Genomic DNA, 19991 nt, shown 5'->3' on the forward strand with positions numbered 1-19991 from the left:
AAAGGGCCCAAGGGAGATTGTTAAAATAATGCGGCAGGTTAGCTAAGACTAGCAGTGAAGTATAACCATGTGGGGATCATCAAATAGACACGTAAGGGATTGATGGCAGCCTTTAGCTGCCTCTTAATGCTCACACGCTGAACAGATTTGACTGTGAGGATGAGTCCCAGGTGGATATGAAATACTTCACAGTACCCATTAGCTGCTGGTTGTCAATAGAATCCGGAGGGTTATGAGATAGCTGAGGTGGGTTGGTCGCTTAGTGAGCCGACAGCGGTGCTCTCTCCCTTTTTGGTTTAATGGTTAAATGGGGTTGCAGGGAGATGAAGTGGGAGGATGGTGGAGTGTGATAAACTGACACAGTGCAAATGGGAATAGGTTGATGCAGAGGTGCACTCTCTACTACTCACTCATCATGGCAGTTTAGCTGCTATTTTGTGTGCTTTTCTCCCTCCATAAATGTTGTCTGATACATGTGGGACGTTACAAAGTTGCTCCTTTCCGCCCTTCATGATCTCCCTCCAAGACTCTGTGGAGGGTCTAACTTAAGTGCCTTCTGTCCTTCCACGGCCTGTCCAGCCCTTGATCTTTTCAGGCCCTCCGCCATCCTTCACTGGTCTTAATGACAGACATTTATTTAATTCAAGCTACTGGGAAACGAGATTAGTTTCGATAGAGGAGGACAGGCAGGCAGAGAGTGGCGCTGGAGAAAAGGAGACGGGAAGAAAAAAGAAAGCATGTGTCAGTCGCCCATCACCCGCCACCTGTCTGCCTCTGCAGCTTAAATACACGTTTATATTTAATGCCACCGTAGTCCAACACGTGTCATTCTGTCACTTCCACCATCGAGGCTCACTGCGGCATCCCCAAATGAGTCAGCGCAGAAACGACTGACAGAGATGGTGTTGATGAAGATGATAGTCGTGATTGTGATTATGATGGTGGTGATGATGATGATGACAGGCTGTCGACGCTGTCGGTTGGCGATGCGATCGCGTCCTCACATCATGGCTGATTTGCTTCTTCAGTGCCACAGCTAATTTCATTATATTTGCAGTTTAGCTTTGGGACATCGCTCGACACCAAACAGCAGTGTCAGACTGTGCATCCAAGCGGAGGCGTTGAGTCAGCAGTGTGTCTGTGCCTGTGCACACACGTGTGTGTCAGAGATCTGTGCATCATCCTGTGTGCAGCCTGCAATCTATTGCCCTCCAGCTCAGGAAACAGCGACAGGAGATCTCGGGGTTAGCGTGACATTGTAACGGCGCGACGACAATGGACAACAACACTGAACACGACGCAACAGACGACAATGGCTGGCTGCTGTGTGCTTGCATTTTCTTCTTCTTTTTGGTCTTTTTTGTGGTTTCAAATTGCCTCAGTCGTAAGGTGACGTTTGTCAGCTGACTGTAGTGGGTGGAGCTGGTTATTTTGGAACACCGTACTTTACTGGACCAAAGCGAAGCGTTCCACGCGATGGAAACACGGCTATAGACTTCAATTTATGTTCAAATAAAAAAGGTAGCAATTCAAGGGCCCATAAAGCAGTCTTAAAAAAAGATTTAAAACAATCAAGCAGAAAGAAAAACTTACAAGCAGTAGCAAGCAGTTACCATTTAAAGTGTATCCTGGAGGTGTGTGCATATTTATCAGTAAAGTAAATAAATACAGGTGTATTTGACATTTGCATTGTCCAAAATGTGTGGTCATACATTAGGCCTGTCTCAGTTAGGGGTAGAGTGGTAGAGCGAGGTGTCTTTCAACTGGAAGGTGTAGGGTTCTATTTCCGGATTTGCTAGTCTACATGCCGGTGTAGATATATTTATGATGTGAGGGGTTTGATGAATGAATGAATGATTGAATGACTGAATGAATGGCAAAGAGATAGTGTGGTTGTCAACTCTAGAAAAAGCATTATAGAGATATTTTATCATATCTAGGTGGTATGGTTATGGTTAAATTAATATAAGAAAAAAATAGAAAAACATAGAACTCTCTTCTGTTATCTACAATATTTGAATATCTATTTTTAATTCATGGAAAATGAAAGTTTACATGAAACAAACACCCAAAGTAAACAAAAGTGCGTTTACTGCATTAAATAATTTTAACACATTAATCTCGGCTGTATTAATCACAAAGATTAACATGTTAGCGTTGACAGCCCTATTATATATACATACATACATATATACACACACACACACATATTGATTTAATGAGAAATGCCTGACAGCCCTACTATGCACACACAAAAAAGTGCAACCTCGGCCGAATGCAAATCATGAAATGGCGCTTCTTCTGCGCACAGAGATAGAAGACGACTACAGACGAACTCGGCTGCTTAAAGCCCCCAAAGTGCAAGTCAACTCCTCCCACCATCCCTCATCATGGCTCTGCATTTTAACTAAACACCTGGCTGTGTCAGCACCAGTTCATCACAGCAGGGACCGCCCCCCCCACCCCCCTTCTTTTACCTCTGTGTCTGTCTACGCCGTAGTGCTGCACATGCATATTTATGCTGAATGATGGATTGAACCATCAGGCAGAAGTTAAAGTGAGTGATTCTGACTGGACGGCCGTGTATGGGTTTTGAGAGATTAAATTCCTGCCAATACATACCCACCAAATGCCACAGTGTTGCCACGCTGAAATTAAACCACCTACTGGGTTCAACAATTAATCAGCCGCTATACATAAAAATGCATTAACATTAAGCTTCAGTCAGCCCAGTAAATGTGTTCAGCATCCAGGGAAAGTGCTTTAAAGAGAAGTTACAAACAGCTTCGTAGCTAACCCCCGCCTTTTTTATTTAGGGTGAGTATCAGTTTCAATAACAGGAATCTACTGTGCTTTTGTATAAAATTGTGCCGCATTAGCATTTTCCTTCAGTACCAATGTAGTAACGCTTAAATGTATATATTAGGTGACACACACTTCACTTATTTAGGATTTTCTAATACTGTGTATATTGGTACTGACTTCTTGTATATTCGACACAGAGGTAAATATTTTAGATATAATTGATATTCTTTTTTTTTTATAGACTTAGTTGATGTTACTGCAGTAAAAAAGCCAGTAAAAAGAAAAAAAAAAACAAAAAACAAAACACTAGATAAATGCTTGATTTAACCCTTCGCTTATGGATGAATGATATTGAAGTTGAATTGAATTTGTTGCCAATAACTGATACTGATACTAATATAAATATACATTGTATCTCTTGTGCAAAATAAACATTAAACAATTTGTGTCGTTGCGAATAATGTCATTATTCGTATCGGGGGATCTTGGTGTGTTTGCCAATATTGCATCCATAACTTTGATTATACATGTGCTAAGAAAATGTGCTAACGTATGCTTGCTTTCCATGTTTTCGTGGCAGTTATGTGAAATGGTTTCTTCGACTTCCACTCAGCAGAGAACAGGGAAGACGAGGTTCTGTGTGTGTGTGTGTGTGTGTGTGTGTGTGTGAGCATGTGAGTGTGTTAGCGACGCAGAGGTCGAGTCTCACCGTGACCTGCAGCTCTGCTGCTAAGTCAGAAATGCCATTAAGCATTAAATCACAAAGTTGTGTTCACCAAGTTATTGTCAACACACCCTGCCACCCCCACCCCACCACCGGTGCACCTTTCGCTTGTAGTTAACGGTGCAGTGCGCGTTAAGCAACACTTATCTTTATAGAAAAGGGGCCTTTAGTGATTACAGAGCACTGGTGGATGGGTGTGTGTAACTGCAGCTCCCTGAAGTGCATCATTACCTCTGATTTGTAGTGTGTACATATAGCAACAGGCCAAGCAGTACAGTCCAGATACCGATACATTCTTCTCACGGACAAGAGGAGAGAGAGCGAGAGAGTGGGGGAAAGGGCTAAATTAAGGGAGAGAAAATTGGTCTCCTTCACAAATAAAGAAAATTGTCTGACATCAATAACACTCTAGTGTTACTCTTTTATTTTTCATGCACTTTTTCCTTATTATGTTATTACAAACCTAGTTAGATACCTGTGTTAGAGGACGTACACTTATGTAAAGCTACTTATGCTGCTTTTCGTGAAAGGTGCTTTATAAATGTAAGTTATTATTATTTTTTATTATTTATTATTATACAGTTCTTGCTTATTTTTTGCTTTTCCATTAGGGATAGTACTTGGTACCTGGTGCTTTTTATATTTCAGTCCAGTGACTAGTTGGCTGACTCAATAAAATATCAATATTTGCTTTATAATGTATTATCACATATCGGCAAAGATTCCCTGTCGTGACTTATGACTAAAACAGTTGGCTAAATAGGCTGCTAGCGCCTTGAATTCTATGCTTACCCTTCTGTAACTAATGTTTTTATATTTATGTGTTTTGTGCATAGAAGAAAACTTACATCTTACATCTGCTGCAACATGAATATGCAAAATCTGTTCATTTCACTACAGAAGAGACGACATTAACTCTGCAGTTGGGAGCAGGGAAAAACAAATGTGTATTGTACATATCAATATAGATATCAGTTATGAGAAAAAGCACTCTCGATACATCGGCAAAAAATCCAATATCGTGCATCCGTCATTTATTTGGTTGATATTTTAGCTGATGTCATTTTATTTTGCCAATTTATTTCTCTCCAAGGAATTAAAATCTATAAACAGCCTATCAGACCCAATTCAAATTGTACACAAATAGGAACCGACACGTATTATAAATCATATTATTTTATTATTATATTATACATTCAGTCATTCTCAATCCACATCCAAAACTCAATGCACTGGTGTGGTAAGTTTCTCAGTGGCCAATTTATTAGGTACAATATATCAATCAATCAATCAATCAATCTTCAACTGCTTCAGATGTTCAACCCAATCTGAAAACCATGCAGACATGGTGATTGAAGTGAGTATTGAAGAAACTGCTGTTCTAAGGGGATTTCCTCATCGAATTACCTGTAGGTTTTAATAACAGTTCATTTCCACTTTCTTGGCGAAAAATGCTTTGTTGATACCAGCGGTCAGAGGGTAATGGTTTGACTGGTTTGAAATGAAGGAAAGGCAATAGCAACTGGCAACAGTGACTCAAAAAACACACATTCCATGCTGAGCACACATGTCGAACGTTGAAGCAGATGGGCTATAGCAGCAGGAGACCTAACCAGGTGCCACTTAATTAGGTTGGTGAGTGTCAATTACAATTTGTTCGTATACAGAAAAAAAATCTGCATTAGACCCAACCCTACTTCCAATCATGTGATCCACACTCATTGTGAGTATGTGACTAAAAGTCAAAAGAGTCAAGATATCACGGTATCGATAATCACGACCATCAAATATTGTTTAAGTGAAAGACATTTGACATTTGCTTGAATCATAAACGACGACACTGACTCACAGCTGAGTTCTGGCATGGATGCAAATGTCGAGTTCCGTGCACAATTTACCTTCAGTCGTCAGTTTATTAGGTACAGCTAATTAAACCCATGCAAGTCTAATGGAGCGTTCTTTCAATAAATGCTACTTACATGAGCATTACTGTTAAATATTATACTTGGAAGCTCCATGTAAGTGATCACATCATTATTATTATCCATTATTTCCTCCAACACCTTTCAGTCAATGAAGCTGTAGGTTAAAATGCTATATCGATTTTAAAACCGTCCTCTTTTGTGGAAATGTGGATGGTGAGTTATGGATCATAAAAGCTAAAACAATGAGCTGAAACAGCTAAAACGCTTCATAAAGCCGAAAAGTGCGGGGAAACTGCAGAGTCAGGAGACGATACTGTGTGGTTTTGTCACTGCAAGCAATTCTTTGAACGTTGCACATGATGATTTGCCCACAGAGGATATAAAATATTGATAAATGCGGCATTAGGTATATTTTTGACTGTATCAAATATTATATACCTCTGCTCAGTAAATAATCTGAACACCTCTTCCCCCACACACCGGTATATTTCATCATTTATTTTTATAATTTGTCACACTGTGAATTGAAAACATTGAATATAGAATATAATCTCAACGTCAGGCTTCTACATCTCAATTTTAACACACAGTTAACAGTTGAATTCCGTTTTACATGCGTCTGTTCATCTTGTGGGCAGTGACCGTGGCTTGGTGCTGCAGTGACGGTTGAGTATACTGATGATTGCTCTGTCCACAGGGGCCCTATTACCAGAAAACATTAATGCTCCATGTCAATGTGCTTCTATTCAGTCACTTTTGTACAATAATGAATCAAAATAAACATACTGCACTTGACAATACGGCTTTTATATTGTCACTAATCAGACAACTCATTAGGCAGTAATGAGGCGGCTCTGCCTGTTCTTGTTGTGTTTGGGGGAAGTTTGACACATGGGGAGAAACGTGTGTGTGTGTGTTTATTTGTGTGTGTTTGAGCTCATGGATAGGCACATATGCAGTTCCGCTTTCCCACTTATACACTCACACACACACACACACACACACACACCAGCCGGCACTCTTGTAGTCCCACTGCAATTATGGCAGCATCTCACCCGGGAAGAAGCCCACTTACCCAGCATTCACTTTATGAATAATTGATTGTTTGTGCCAGTGTTATATTTGTAAACACACGTTTGCTCTGTCTGATTAATAGTTTTCTAGACATACTCATTTGTTCAATTTGATTAGACTGTTAAATGTATTATTTATTAGCTGAAAATGCTCTCTGGTTAGTCGTCATCACAAGGGCAACAAGAAGATTTGGCATAATGACGCCTCTGCATGCAAAGAGACGCGCTCTCACATTAACTCGCACTGACAAAATGTGGCAGGTTGCAGTTTGTTCGTGTGTCTACTCGTGAACATTTTGACTGCTAACGCGCAGCTTCTTTTCCCTTTTTTCATCGTAAGTTTACGCTTCAAAACATGCAAATCAATGTTTGTCTGATCCATAGAAACATGTCAACAAGAGAGGATTTTAATTTTGAAGCAAACTTAAACAAATTGCCAATAAACCCTTACACACTGGACCTTTACGTGTCTGTGTAGGTGAGGCATTGGTTCCTCCTCACCCAGGGATTTACCATTCCACACCATAGTGTACCGTACCGTACCAAACCAAATCAAGCCATTCAATGATGGAACGTATATGTCACTGAATGTGAATCCAGTAAAGTAAGTCCTATAGCACTATATAGCTGAAGTCACTTTACCAAATATAAAGTAAATATTCCATAATATTCATTAGAATTATATGCACATGAATAGAATCCGACTCAATGTATAAACTGTTGCCAGCTAAGAGAAGCCTCTTAAAGGCAAAGAGACACATTCTCAAACAGACATTGTGGGTGTAATTTGGTAGTTTGGTAGACTCATGCTAAATAATTGAGTAACTATGACCTAGACAGAGAGTGTATTGTATGTATCCATTTGGACCACTGATGTATGTATTGTATGTCACGAGAGTGAATGCTCTCAAGAATAACGGAGATGAAGAAAAACATTTTTCAGAGTGCGGAAATAAGTATTTTCAGTCAAAAAGCACGATCTATAGCAAGGTGTTTTCCCTTATTTTATTCTTACTGCCCTTACTCAGAGCCATTATGTGTCGCTCGAGGGTGATTGAAAAATGCACAAAGCCTAAATGGTCCTACCTCAGGCGCAGCTGTAATTTTGATGGTCATTCTCAAAGTTTAAACCAACTCGATTCACGCAACTGAGCAGTTATGTTAAATTCTTGATATCAATTAGCTGAGGTTTTCTGTTATTTGCTAAGGAACCGAGAGAACAAGGTCTGTGTTTTGTATCAGGAAATGTCCCAAAAAAGTGATGGATGGTACACTCAGAACTCAGAAATTTGAATTTCCCGAGGTAGGGACGTCCCTGAAATTGGATTTCAAACTCAGAAACTGGGAGCAACCTTCACTCCCCGGCATTGTCACCATACATACACAACTACTTTTACATTAATTTGGTTTTATCTGTCTATGGGGCACCCCATGATCACATGGAAAAGGAAACTTGGCTTACAACGGGAGGGTTGCCAGTTGAAGCTTCCCTGAGTGCGATGGGCATCTAGGCTGTACATTTTCAAGGTTCAAGTTTGAACTTGCACTCGGTTTTTTTTTTGTTTAATGGACATCCCAAGTTCATATAAAAAGTGTCAGTCCACACAATAAAGAAAAAAAAAAGTCCATTCACATGGGCAAATGTTCCCAACGAGCACAACTCACAATAGGCCTTTGATCCACAGAAGACAGTTTGATTTATCATTAACAACGAATCACTCAGGTGTCACAGTGTGTCATGCCAACATTAGCAGTGTCAATCACCGGACACCACCGGCGGCAGCTGAATGGAATTCCGCCGTCATTGTTTTCACACCTGTGTTCTCCCGACAGAGACCTGTGAAAATGGCTCCCATGAAACGGGCTTGTGAAAATGACACTGAAGAGGTGGATTCACTGGAGCTCCCACACGGTTGTGCACAAATACAGGTCGTTGGAGTTAATGTGCTTCATTAAGCCTCCTCTCAGAATTGCGTGGGTGCGAACACCACGCGTGAGTAACATGTCGCTGGCGCTACTGTAGTTGCGTCTGTCAGCTTGGGAACATTCACACCTTTGTCACATTTCTCTATATGTGTGCGCACAGCGTTGCCAACAGTCTCACAAACTGCAAGCATTGCACTGTCCAACCTCTGTCAGAGGAGGTATCTAATGAGCCTGTGTGAATCCCCCCTCCCCCACCCCACCAAAAAAAAACGATGTGAAGTCACTAGGAAAAGACAAGACTTGCACATAGTGAAAACAAAAATGTGTATTTTCAAGTTATAATCAAGTGAATTTGCTGTTACAGCATGTACAGTGCTATTGTTGAAAACCTTCAAACCTGTTGCAAGGAGGTTGTGGATGAATGCCCAGAATCGCAGTGGGGGAATCTCACTTACAAAACTGATGGACATGGTGCATGTGTGTGCGTGTGTGTGTGTTGTGCTTCTCAGGAGTGCTAGCAGGCCAACTGAAGACAGAAGGAAAAGCAGCACAGCTCTGCACCATATGCCAAATATGAGCCTGTCTGCCAATTTGTGGGGGATACTGGCAAGTGCTAGCAAAGCTGAATTCTTGACAGAGGGAGATGAATAATTGAACATGTGCAGAGCGAAGTTCTGTTGGGATAGAGTGAGGTTGCCTTCAGACGGAGAGAGGGAGAGGGAATGGAGACCGTTGGGTTGTACATAAGCAAAACTCTCGCTCGGATTGTGTTGTGTTTGCTAAATGTAAACAAGTCAAAACATTTGCAGATGTTTAAGGATGAACTTGAACTCATGGTGGGTCGAGAAAGAGCAGAAAAAGTGGAGAAAGCAAGACACGTTTTGATCTCAAACTGCATAAACTTTAACCGGAGAGGCCAAAAGCTGTCATCGATCCTGCTTGTTTGTAACACAACCACAGAGGAAACAGAGACAAATTTAAATGTATATATATATATATACATGCATACATATGTGTGTATTGAAAAATGGAGTGTCAGAGAAGTGTGTGCAAATGAAGTGGAGATTTATTTTTCAAATGGAGTATGTTGTTTATACTGTATTTAAATTTTAATAATTTAGCAGACTATTTAGCAGGCAGTAAGTGCAAGACAAGCTTGCAGGCCTTTTCACCCATGAAATATCGCTTTAGTCTGTCACCCAACTCTGTCTCCTGACAACAAATACGGTAATTAATCAAAATATGGTAGACACTAACCTGGAAAAATGTAAGAAATACAATTTACTGTACTGCACGCGTTGAAGAACGGCGTGTGCATCGTTGGTGCATTTTAGTAAAACATCTAATTGACAGACGGGAGAGATGGGGACTAAATGCAAAAATAAGCCATATAGCCTTATAATAAATAAGCCTTTTCACCAACTGACTCTGCTGGAGGACAATAACATGCACAGACAACCATGAGCGAGACAGATGTTAAATGCTTCCTTTGCTGCCTCTCGTACGCATACTGTCACCCAACTGTTAGGCCAAGGTCTCGGTAAATACCACCTACGTCGATGTACATAAGTGTGTGCAATGTGCATATGCAACAATCTGCGAGTCCCATGGGTTTCATGGTGAGCACAAGAGCATTGTAGATATCACAAGACACATTTGAAGATAATGATGAATCCCACTGCTTGAGGCAATGGCATGGAATATAAGAGAGAGAGAAGGAAAAAAACACACATATACTGCTTAAATATTACTGGCTTGATAGCAGACAAAGACAAATGGAAGCAACTCGCACACTTTTGACAGCAAATTTTGCTCAAATAGTAGCTCCACGTTCAGTATATGTCAATGTCTGACTGTTGCCTCTGACTTTCCATTAGACCACAGAAATTGATCTGTTTTGTTCTCTTTTTTGACTCCAGTATTGCATCTGACCCCTATTATATTCTAATCATTGTCTTCTCTCTCCCCCCCTCCCCGCTCTCTTTCTCTCTGTGACAGATACCACCCTTTCAAGTGAACGTGGTAAGTACCGCAGATGCATGCTCCCCTGATTTAGAGCTGTGTGCGGACTGTATTGGCAATACCGGATTGGCTGTTTGGGTTAATGTGGGAGAAACCATTCTCAGATATGAGTCTCCGTGGGTGAGGCCAAGAAGTTTTGAATCCCATCAAAATCATGCGCATCACCAGAAAGCTGTCTTCCTCTCCATCACATTACCTGTCATAGCAAATGTTGAAGTGAGGGGAAAACATCAGGAGAAAGCAATTATGAAAACAGCATCCACATACCCTTGTGGCCAATCAGAATTCAGAAGCTGGCATAATTTTCTCTGCATGTGTTTTACCTCAACCTATGACAATTTACCCCCTTTTGACTCCAGCAGTATTCAGTGAGGAGCCAATAAGCAGGATAGTTTTTACAGTGTCTCATTACAGCTTTATTGGAATGTATTTCCACGTCGTCCAAATCGAAAGATGCAGACAGACAACTGTGATAGCTGCCTTTTTTGAGGTTCAAATTTCATTCCTCACGCTGTGTTGTTATTAATGGCTTCCTGGTTCTGAGAGAGTCAATGTAATGACTTCATCAAGCAAGAGTGAAAGTTCGTGTGTGTGTCCTTTTTGTTCGCATGGGTTAAGGGTGTGTGTGTGCCCTGGCTGCACATGTGGTTTGCCCTGTTAGCAGCATGACATCAGCCACTCTGCCTCTTCACCACTGTTTAATGTCCATGCTGATGCTCCCACTGTACATTTCATCATCAGAGGTTTAGCACGGCGCAGAGACAAGAAGCGACCGCTCCTAACTTGCCTGCAGCCCCATGAAGGTTGATGGTCTGGGGGCAGAATTGTCGTGATAATTGGTGCGGTGTGGCATCGCAGTGGAGACAAAGTACCACACGCTGAGTGTCTGGTCCTTGAAACCTCAAAGTGGCGTCAGGGATGTGAAAAATGCAAAGTTGCGGTTCACATGAAGCGCTTGAGGTTTATTTTTTGTGTTAACTGGTTAACCTCCATCTGCTGCTGCGGAAAGACGTTGATATGCAATGCAGGGAAGCTTCTGTGATCAATTTTTCATCGCCAAGCTAGAAACAGTGTGACACTTTCTTCATGCAGTTTTAGGCTTAAACAAAAAGCAGGGAAGTTATAGTAGGCAAAGATTTGTATTCAGTGTGAGTGTTTTCACTGATTTTGACCTTATCTCTTGCTTTGCTTAACCACCCTCCTTCTCTAACATTAAAGCGTAACTATGCAGAATTTTTTAACACCAGTCAGACTCATTGTGATGGTTAAATGGCTTGTTGTGGGGAGATTGGGGGCTGTCTCCACTCCCCCTACTGTCTGTTAGTGGAAAACCAGCCTTGTAAAATCAGGGCTGCTGACCAGGAGTCTCCAGAATCCGGAGGTCTTGTGAAGTCTTGGGTCTCGCAAGAAACTTTCTTCACGGCACTATACGCACACGTCCCATTTGCCACATACCAGGCTATAAGATCAAGGCAGCAATAGTATTATTTTAGATGTTTATCATGGCAGAGCTGGAGGAAGGGAGGGAGGGTCGGCCTGTTTGAGGGGTCACAAACAGCCTGTGGCCAAGTGGACAGCCCGTGGCCAAGTGGAAAGGGAACTTGACTTGTAACCAGAGGAACCCACCCGGCCAAAAAGGGCTGGGGTACCCCTGAGCAAGGTACCCAACCCCCAATGCTCCCCGGCCGCCACTCAGTGTGGCAGCCCACTGCATCCTAATTCTAGGATGGGTCAAAATGCAGAGGAATACTTTCCCTAAGGGGATTAATAAAAACTAACACACGAGTAAACATCAGAAAAGTGGGGGGGGCGTCAGTGCTGAGTCTTTACGACGTCTAGGATAAAGCGGTAGAGGATGGATGGGTGAATGTTTAAGGTGGTGTCGTAAAAAATATGTACTCCGAATCTGTGGTGGGGAGCGCCGCTTTAAAACACACGCGTGTGTTTTCTCTTCTATCACGTGGTTCTTCTTTCCTTTTCTGAGCTGCCACATAATGTGAATGAAGGGCAGAGAAAAAAAAAATGGCGGAAGTGGTGAATGGATTACACAGTGATGAGAAAGTGAGCGGAGGCAATGTGAGAGCAAGGTCACAGATGAGGAGCAGAGACATGTGCAAAGTGGAATAATAAGAAAGACAACTTCATTAATATAGTGTATTTCCACTTCATTCCATTCATCAATGGTCAACATGTGGTTAAATTAGCATTTACTTTGGAAAAATGTGCTTTTGTATAATTTGTTTAATTTAGTTTTTTGGCCTAGTATATGGACCACTCACCTTCATGCAGTGTAGTGACACCACAATCAGTTATACTACATTTATAGATTAGATTAGACTTTATCGATCCTACAATACGGAAATGCACTGTGTAGTACGGAAAGCAGACAGTGCTACACTATGCTATAAAATATACAAATGCAGTAAAACATTCAAATATTAAACCTATACAGTATTGTACATGGCTTTTGATCGATTTATTGGCACTTTATATTCAATAACTTACCTTTTATGCAGAAGGTGCTTCCATGTGCTTTGTGTGTCATTGTAAATGGAGCTGCTGTAACCGACAAATGCAAGAAAACCTGTAGAATTTGTTCAACAATAGATGATTTTATGTGTCTAGCCATCTATTGTCCTGAAATTGAATTTACATAGGAATTTTTTTAAATATATACATTTTCAATACTGATGTATTGAGTTTTGAGTTTTTTGAAGGATGTATGCATCCACAGAGAGGTGAGTGGAATGAAATGGTGAGAATTGTTTGTCCTACCAGTAATAATTTAAAACTACTTTCAATTCTGCATACTGTATATACCTGCAGTGCAAAACAGTACACACCGGCGCTCCCTCCCTGTATTTCCCTAGGCCTAACAAGCTCCTCTCTGCCTCCTCAGCAGGGATGGGACATGTTTGGCGTCATCTGATAGGCCTCCTCTCCTCGATGTGAAGTGACTGCCGCCACATCCTCTTCCAGCTTAATTGGCTGTACCTGAGGCAGGAGGGCAAAGTGTAATTGTGATAAGAGAAAACGCTGTGCTTGGCTGGTTTTAGTGACCTTATCTATAATCTCGGGATTGATTATGGTTTTTCTGCCAACGGTGCAAATTGCTCACCTCCGTCACCTGTGCTAGAAACAGCCTTAACTCTGTCTCCAGCTGTAACCTAGACGGTGTGTGAACTGTTGGTTAGCAACAATATATCAACTGCTGACAAAGCTCTACATGCTCTGTGTTTATTACTTAAGGCAACAGGGATTATACACTAAACTGCAAACTTTTGCACCTGGTGTATCATTATGAGGCTCTCTTGTTATGGTTAAATTAAACAGCATTTCTACTTAGAGAACTTTAATATCAATGAAAGAAATGAGTGTTCCTCGAAATGTTAAAAAATATACTAGTGGAATACACTTTATTGTTTTCTTTCTTGACTTGTCAGTGGTTGTACTGACAGTGTGTGAATGGGTATAAACGATGAGATGAGAGGAGATGTGCTGTTTGAATGTGTGAGTGAATGGGTGTGAATGGGTGAATGGCAAAAGCAGCTTTGAGCGATCGTCAAGATTACAAATGTACTGTATGAACAGACCATTTACTATTTTTACACACCAATGAACACACGCACAAAGTGGGCAGTATTATCCATGTCCAGGGAGCAATGGTGGTTGGGTACCTTGCTCAGGGGCATCAGTCCTTGACCCGTCCAGGGATTTGAACTGGCAAATCTCCAGTTATAAAGCCCAATTCTCTTCCACTCATCCATGGGCTGGCTTTTTTCACAAACAACACATTCTTTGCCAGTTTCAACATAAAGGCACTTTAGCATTTTAGTCAATTAAGTTTTCTAACAAGGCTTTTATTGTGAAATATTTGCAGGACAGCATTTAAAAAGTACATTTATTCTTTTTCTCGCAGTATTATAAATACAAACGTTTCACACTAAAGCTTTGTTGAACTGAAACCCTTGAGTTTTACTTTGAAACAGGAACAGGATGTGTTGTGTTGGCCTGTGAAGGTTCTCCGTCATTCAGGTCATAGTCATCCTCATGCTAACGACAGAATATGTGCGGTGCTGTTGTGACATGAATGGATGTTGAAACTGTGGTGAAAGATCATTGTCACTCTCTTTGTTTTTGTTGTAAAATGTGCACAATCCTAAAAGACTGCAGCTTACTAGCATGAACTATAGAGACAAACGTTTCCCTCTCAAAGTCCACAGCGAAAGTCCATGGTCTCGGTTTTGAACAGTTGACCTTCTTACTGTGTAGCAACCATGCTAGCCACTATCTCTGTATAAAAGCACTTATTGTAGTGAAGTCTACTTGTGGGTATTTTTCCCCCAAATGCTAGAGTTTATTCCTCTCGCTTTAAATTGCATTTTTGAATGTTCCATTTGTTCAGTCATCCTCACCAGACGCTGCTACTGAGATGATTCGAGTGCCGTCTCGTCGCAGCCCCCCCACCACCACCTCCATTCTGATCTTTCAGTCTTTCACTGCTCCTGAGTAGCGGTCGAGGCTGAAAGGGCAGCTAATGGGCTGCGACATGTCTCCGCAGCTACAGCAACAACAGACACTAATGTCTGAAAGCCCTAAAAGACAACAACACGAGCAACGGAGTTGCAACGGGCAAGAAACTCCTGGTTTCCTCTAATGTGTCACAGAGGCCATTTCTGTCAGCTTAATTGTGGTGAAGCTTTCTTAGTGGCCTCATTGAAATGGTGTAATTGCCACCCTGTTGGCTGCACTCTGTAGAGTTTCCTTTTGTCCTATAACGCAGGACCCTGAATGCAGCGCAACAGCGTTCTGAATTGCTGTTGTAGTCCTTAGTTTGGCTGTGTGTGCTGTGTTTGTAGTGCAAATTCAAGGTTCGGGCATATGGTGTTAATATGAACATGCTTTTGTTTGAGGAACATTTGATGAAATAATCTTTGTGCTTTTGTTGCGCAACAGGGAAAATATGTTGAAATATTAAATGCCTGTGCCTGGAAGAAGCCGAGTCAAATGCAATTCTTGATCCTTCCTAAACATTTTTCTCTGCTCGGCTGCGTCGCCTCCCTCTCACTACCAATTAAAGCTGTTTTTCTGCAGCAGATCATGAGCTGATGAAGACAGCCACCAAACACTCTTGAAGTAAAGTCACACAGGACCTGTGTGGCAGATGGTTTGAGCAAGAGAGAAAGCAGCAAGAAGGAAACAAACAAGCATGAAAATGGCAGCCTGCCTCCAGCGAGGAGCGCCGGTTTTCTACCCAATTTCAGACTTTCCATTTCAAAATTTTCAAACTTTTCCACAAAAAAAAAGCTGTCAAACCTGCCGGAGACCAGGGAAAACACAAGATCTTGTTCTGTGGAGAATATTCTGCACACCATCTACCAAAAACTACTCAGACAACTTGAGTATTTTCTTAGTGGAATAAAAAGTGCTGGGAGCTGCTTGGTCTCACGGCTTTGACCAGCTCTCCCAGCTGAATAGAAACAAGCTTTACTCCAGCCTTTAGCTACAAAGGCTGATGCGGCACAGACTCGAGGCACAGAGGACACTGCCTAATGGCTACAAGTCCAGCTTTTCCCAGTGGATTACATGTTTTAGAAAGATAAGGTTTGATCAGGCTTTGTAGAGAAAGAGTCTCTTTTTATGATGCAGATGAGAGCAGACAGGAAACTTGCTGGAACCAATGTGCTTTAAGGCTTTGTGCTAAGATTGAAACAAGGAAAAATAGATCACATTTTACGCGTTGAAGTGTTTTTCTTCATTCTCAAACCACATTATTTTGCAGCGTGTGGTCAATTCTCCTTCAGTGCTGCTTGTTTCTGTTGGAACAACACTTTCCAACTTATATAAAACATGAGGAACATTTGTGTCATAAAACTACTGTCTGCCACGGTTAACATCTCAATACTGTGCCTTTATCATTCCAGCTATGATGTATACTTGACCAATTAGGTCACATCTCTACTGGGACTAATGAAGCCACCTTTCCTGGGGTTAATTACACCAACATTATGGGATATTATGAGGATCAGGAAATGGTGGATGTGCACTTTATTATCACTGTCTTTCATCATCGACCCCCTGCCGTGTGAGACGTTCTTCTCTACAGGCCTTTATAGATTTCTCTCCTTCCCTTTCTCTGCTCGGTACTTTCAAGCACATCCTCCCCTTCTCTCAGTGACGAGGCTGGATGGCACAATAGCATTAAGGGCTTTAGAGACGAAAATGAACTGAACCGGGCAAATCCCGACACAATTAGAGTGCAGAGGCTATTATTGAGGCCAATTGTCACTGCCTGCTATACCAACAGTTAAATTAAGATGTCTTTTTTTTTTCTTTTCTTTTTTTTAAAAAGCTTACATTTTTCATTTCCCTCTTTTCCCCCCCCTGCATCACTCTGCAAGATCTGGGTTGGAATGATAATGTACTATGGAGCTGGCATCCACATGGGGCCAAGCCCTCAAAGAGGCATGCTCATGATTGGCACCTAGATTTTTCACAAAGAGCATTAAGTTTCTTGAGGTTAAAAAGAGAGTGAGAGAGAGAGAGAGGGCGAAAGATTGATTTTTCTTTCACACATTTCACTTCTCAAAGGTGTACAAACTATTCAAGTTTGCTCTAATGTGAAGTATACCGAGCGATTTCCATGCCTCCCTCTTAAATCTCGCATCTGTTGCTCTCCTGTGTCAAACAGGTATTTCAGTGGGAGCGATTTCCCTGTCAGTCACAACACATGTCTTTGCATGTGCTTCTGTGCATGTGCGCGTGTGTGTATGCATGGCATGCCCAGTGTTGTATGTTATAAGAACTAATCTGTCACGTCCTCAAGATTATACCGCTGGAGCCGACTTCATGTGGCGCATGTCAGCATTCCAAATGACAGAACCTGCTGAGTTCCTGTTTTTCTGACGCTTATTCTAACTGCACTCCCCTCCATGTCACCAAACGACTTTAATCGACCTTAACTTGACATTAATATCATTCAAAGTCTCTCTGACTCGCATATTCACTGCTGCGTGGCTTGTTTTTCATCTGGTGTCATATTTTGGTATTTAGAGCACATGTAGTCTCAGTGGGCCCTTCGCCATTAGTGGCGCAACACTTTTGTGTAATTATTGCTCATCTGCACTTGAAAGCAGGTACCACTAACAGCTGAAGATCTCGCTAATGATACGGCTCCATTATAGCCCAGGTGTTGTGTAAACAGGAACACATTTAAGATTCAGTGTTGCATACTGCAAACAGCTGACTCTCCTTCACCTCAACCTTCTCGTCACAGCGTGTGGAGGAACTTACGGTGTCCTTCAGGCGATGTAGAGACGTGAAAGGACTCTGTTAAGTGTGTATGTTGAGGAATAGACATGGTGCTGCATGACATGAGTTTTCTAAAAAAAAAAAAAAAAATGTACTCAATTATGTACTCAAATCAACAAATGTGGATCTTATAATTCATAACTGCCATAAATCCTACGCACTGGACCTTTCATTTGACCAATTCTTTTTTGCAGAATAATCTAAACTGCATCCAGGCTTCCAGAAAGTGCTAGAGGGACTCATGATCTGAACGTTTTTCAAAGACCTTACTAATTCTAATGTAATGTATATAAACTCTCATTTGTTACACTTGTAAGGTTACCAAAGACAAGTTGCTCCATTTTTTTAAATCTTGAGGGTACTGAAATCGCTCCAGGACTGTACTGTAATGCAAGGCAAAGTATTACTACTCATTTTCACAGAGACACAGGGAGAAGTGTGAAAACACTTCACAGTAAAATATTCTCCCTGGAGAGTAAAAAATGAAACTAGTCTATTCTGTGAAATATGAAGAGGTGTATTTTTCTAACCTGTGACAAATTCGGCTTTCCAGTCACGTAACTGTCAGAATCACTTCGCTGTTATTATTTTCCTTCTTCATCGTCCAAAAAAAAAGCACATTCACCAGCTACCTGTGAGTCAGTCATGAAGGACAGCATATGGCTGTTTACACTTAGTGAACAGAGGATTTCAACTGCAAGTTCTGTTATTGTAAATCCTCAGAGACTCCATGTTGTCATTTTTTTTAATTACACTCATGGAGACTGTCTGTTCAGGTGGAGAATCAAGCTATGCACTTTTTGTTTCACTCTTTTTAATGATTTAATGTGTTACAGTGTTTTTTTCAGGGCTCTTTTGTTAGTTGACGTTTTGTCCTTGTGATGCAAAAGATGCTGCTGTGTGTATGTGGTTGTCGACCAGTCTATCAAAAAGGCCTCGTTTAGACTGCAGCCCGAGAATCTGATCTTCCTGCCCGACAGTTCACATTATATATTGCAATTGATCCGATCCGATCTGCCTGTGTCTATAGGGACATTGTCTAATCTACATCTTCCACATGGATTACTATAGTTACAGGTCACGCCCCTGGAAAACAAGATAAAGATTTGTTTCTGTCCCAAATACTGATGTGGAGCTGCGGCACAAACTTTCTTCTGATTTTTATTTCTGTCTCTCCGGATTGATGTCTATGACTTGAACGACAACAGCTGACCAAGGTGTTTAGTTTGAAACAGATCTGTAAAAATCTGACCAGATTGCATTTAAAACCACTCATGTGGTTTGAATCTAGTTAGAAAAACTTGCATCTCATAGGTTTTTTTTTAGCTATCCACACTGCCAAAATATCAAGCTATATACAACCTGGTTATGCTTACAAATCTGATTTGGGCTGCAGTCTAAACAAAGCAAGCTGGTTCAATGTGAAACTCTGGGGTACATTCATCATTTTATCGTATGCAAAAGGCCACTGTGATTACCTGACGCACATAGGAAAGGGAGGGGTGAGTGGAGAAGTCTTACATGTGCTGCACGGTGCGTTATCGCCTGTAACCTGTCACCGTATTGTAATGTCCCGATCGTCTTTTCGATGTTTGATCAATTTCATTTTTAACGGTTCTGCAGCCTGGTGTTTTCTCTTCATGGTGTAGGGCCCGAGGAAAGACAGCGTTTTGCTGGCTCGACGTTTCCAAACAACACCTGTACAAACAGTTTTTCTTTCCCTGGCTCCTACAGCTCCATCACTCTGGCTTTCACCTATACTCTGTGTATTAGCTCTGCGCAGCGCTGGTGGAAGAATGAGGCCAGCTCGAATCAAACATTAATCAGTTGCTGTTTCATAAGACACGGGGACTGCCTGCGCTCCCTGCACCCCCCTCCTTCTTGCCCTTAGCCTGCCCTAGCATTGAATGTTAATGTTATGGCCATTACTCATTTATGAGCTGCCCATCTCTCAACACCCATGAGCCCAGTGTCCGAACTTAACTGGTATGGCGGGCACGCTGGAGGTTGACGGCCGTGCCGGGGCAAGCATTGCAGTGGCAGGGCCAGAGTTATTTAAAAAAAATGAAAGAAAATGAAAAATTCAATGTGGACAGAAGCACTGTTGGGTGGGATGTTTAACTCCCTGAAATTGCACTCTAGTGTTTTTGTAAAAGTAGGCATTTATGAATATGGTGTCATATATACAATTCAAGTGAGAAAACA

General features: G+C 41.5%; 1 protein-coding gene across 2 annotated transcripts in view; it reads left to right on the plus strand.

The window, feature by feature from the left end:
• cdh4 (cadherin 4, type 1, R-cadherin (retinal)) overlaps nucleotides 1-19991 on the plus strand; it is a 240352-nt gene that overhangs the window by 78788 nt on the left and 141573 nt on the right. For both annotated transcript variants that reach the window (XM_044024562.1, XM_044024563.1), the window contains exon 3: nucleotides 10452-10475. In XM_044024562.1, the coding sequence (XP_043880497.1) occupies nucleotides 10452-10475 (24 nt within the window). The remainder of the gene's footprint in view (nucleotides 1-10451; nucleotides 10476-19991) is intronic.

The sequence above is a fragment of the Solea senegalensis genome, linkage group LG4 (assembly GCF_019176455.1).
Source record: "Solea senegalensis isolate Sse05_10M linkage group LG4, IFAPA_SoseM_1, whole genome shotgun sequence".
NCBI lineage: Eukaryota > Metazoa > Chordata > Actinopteri > Pleuronectiformes > Soleidae > Solea > Solea senegalensis.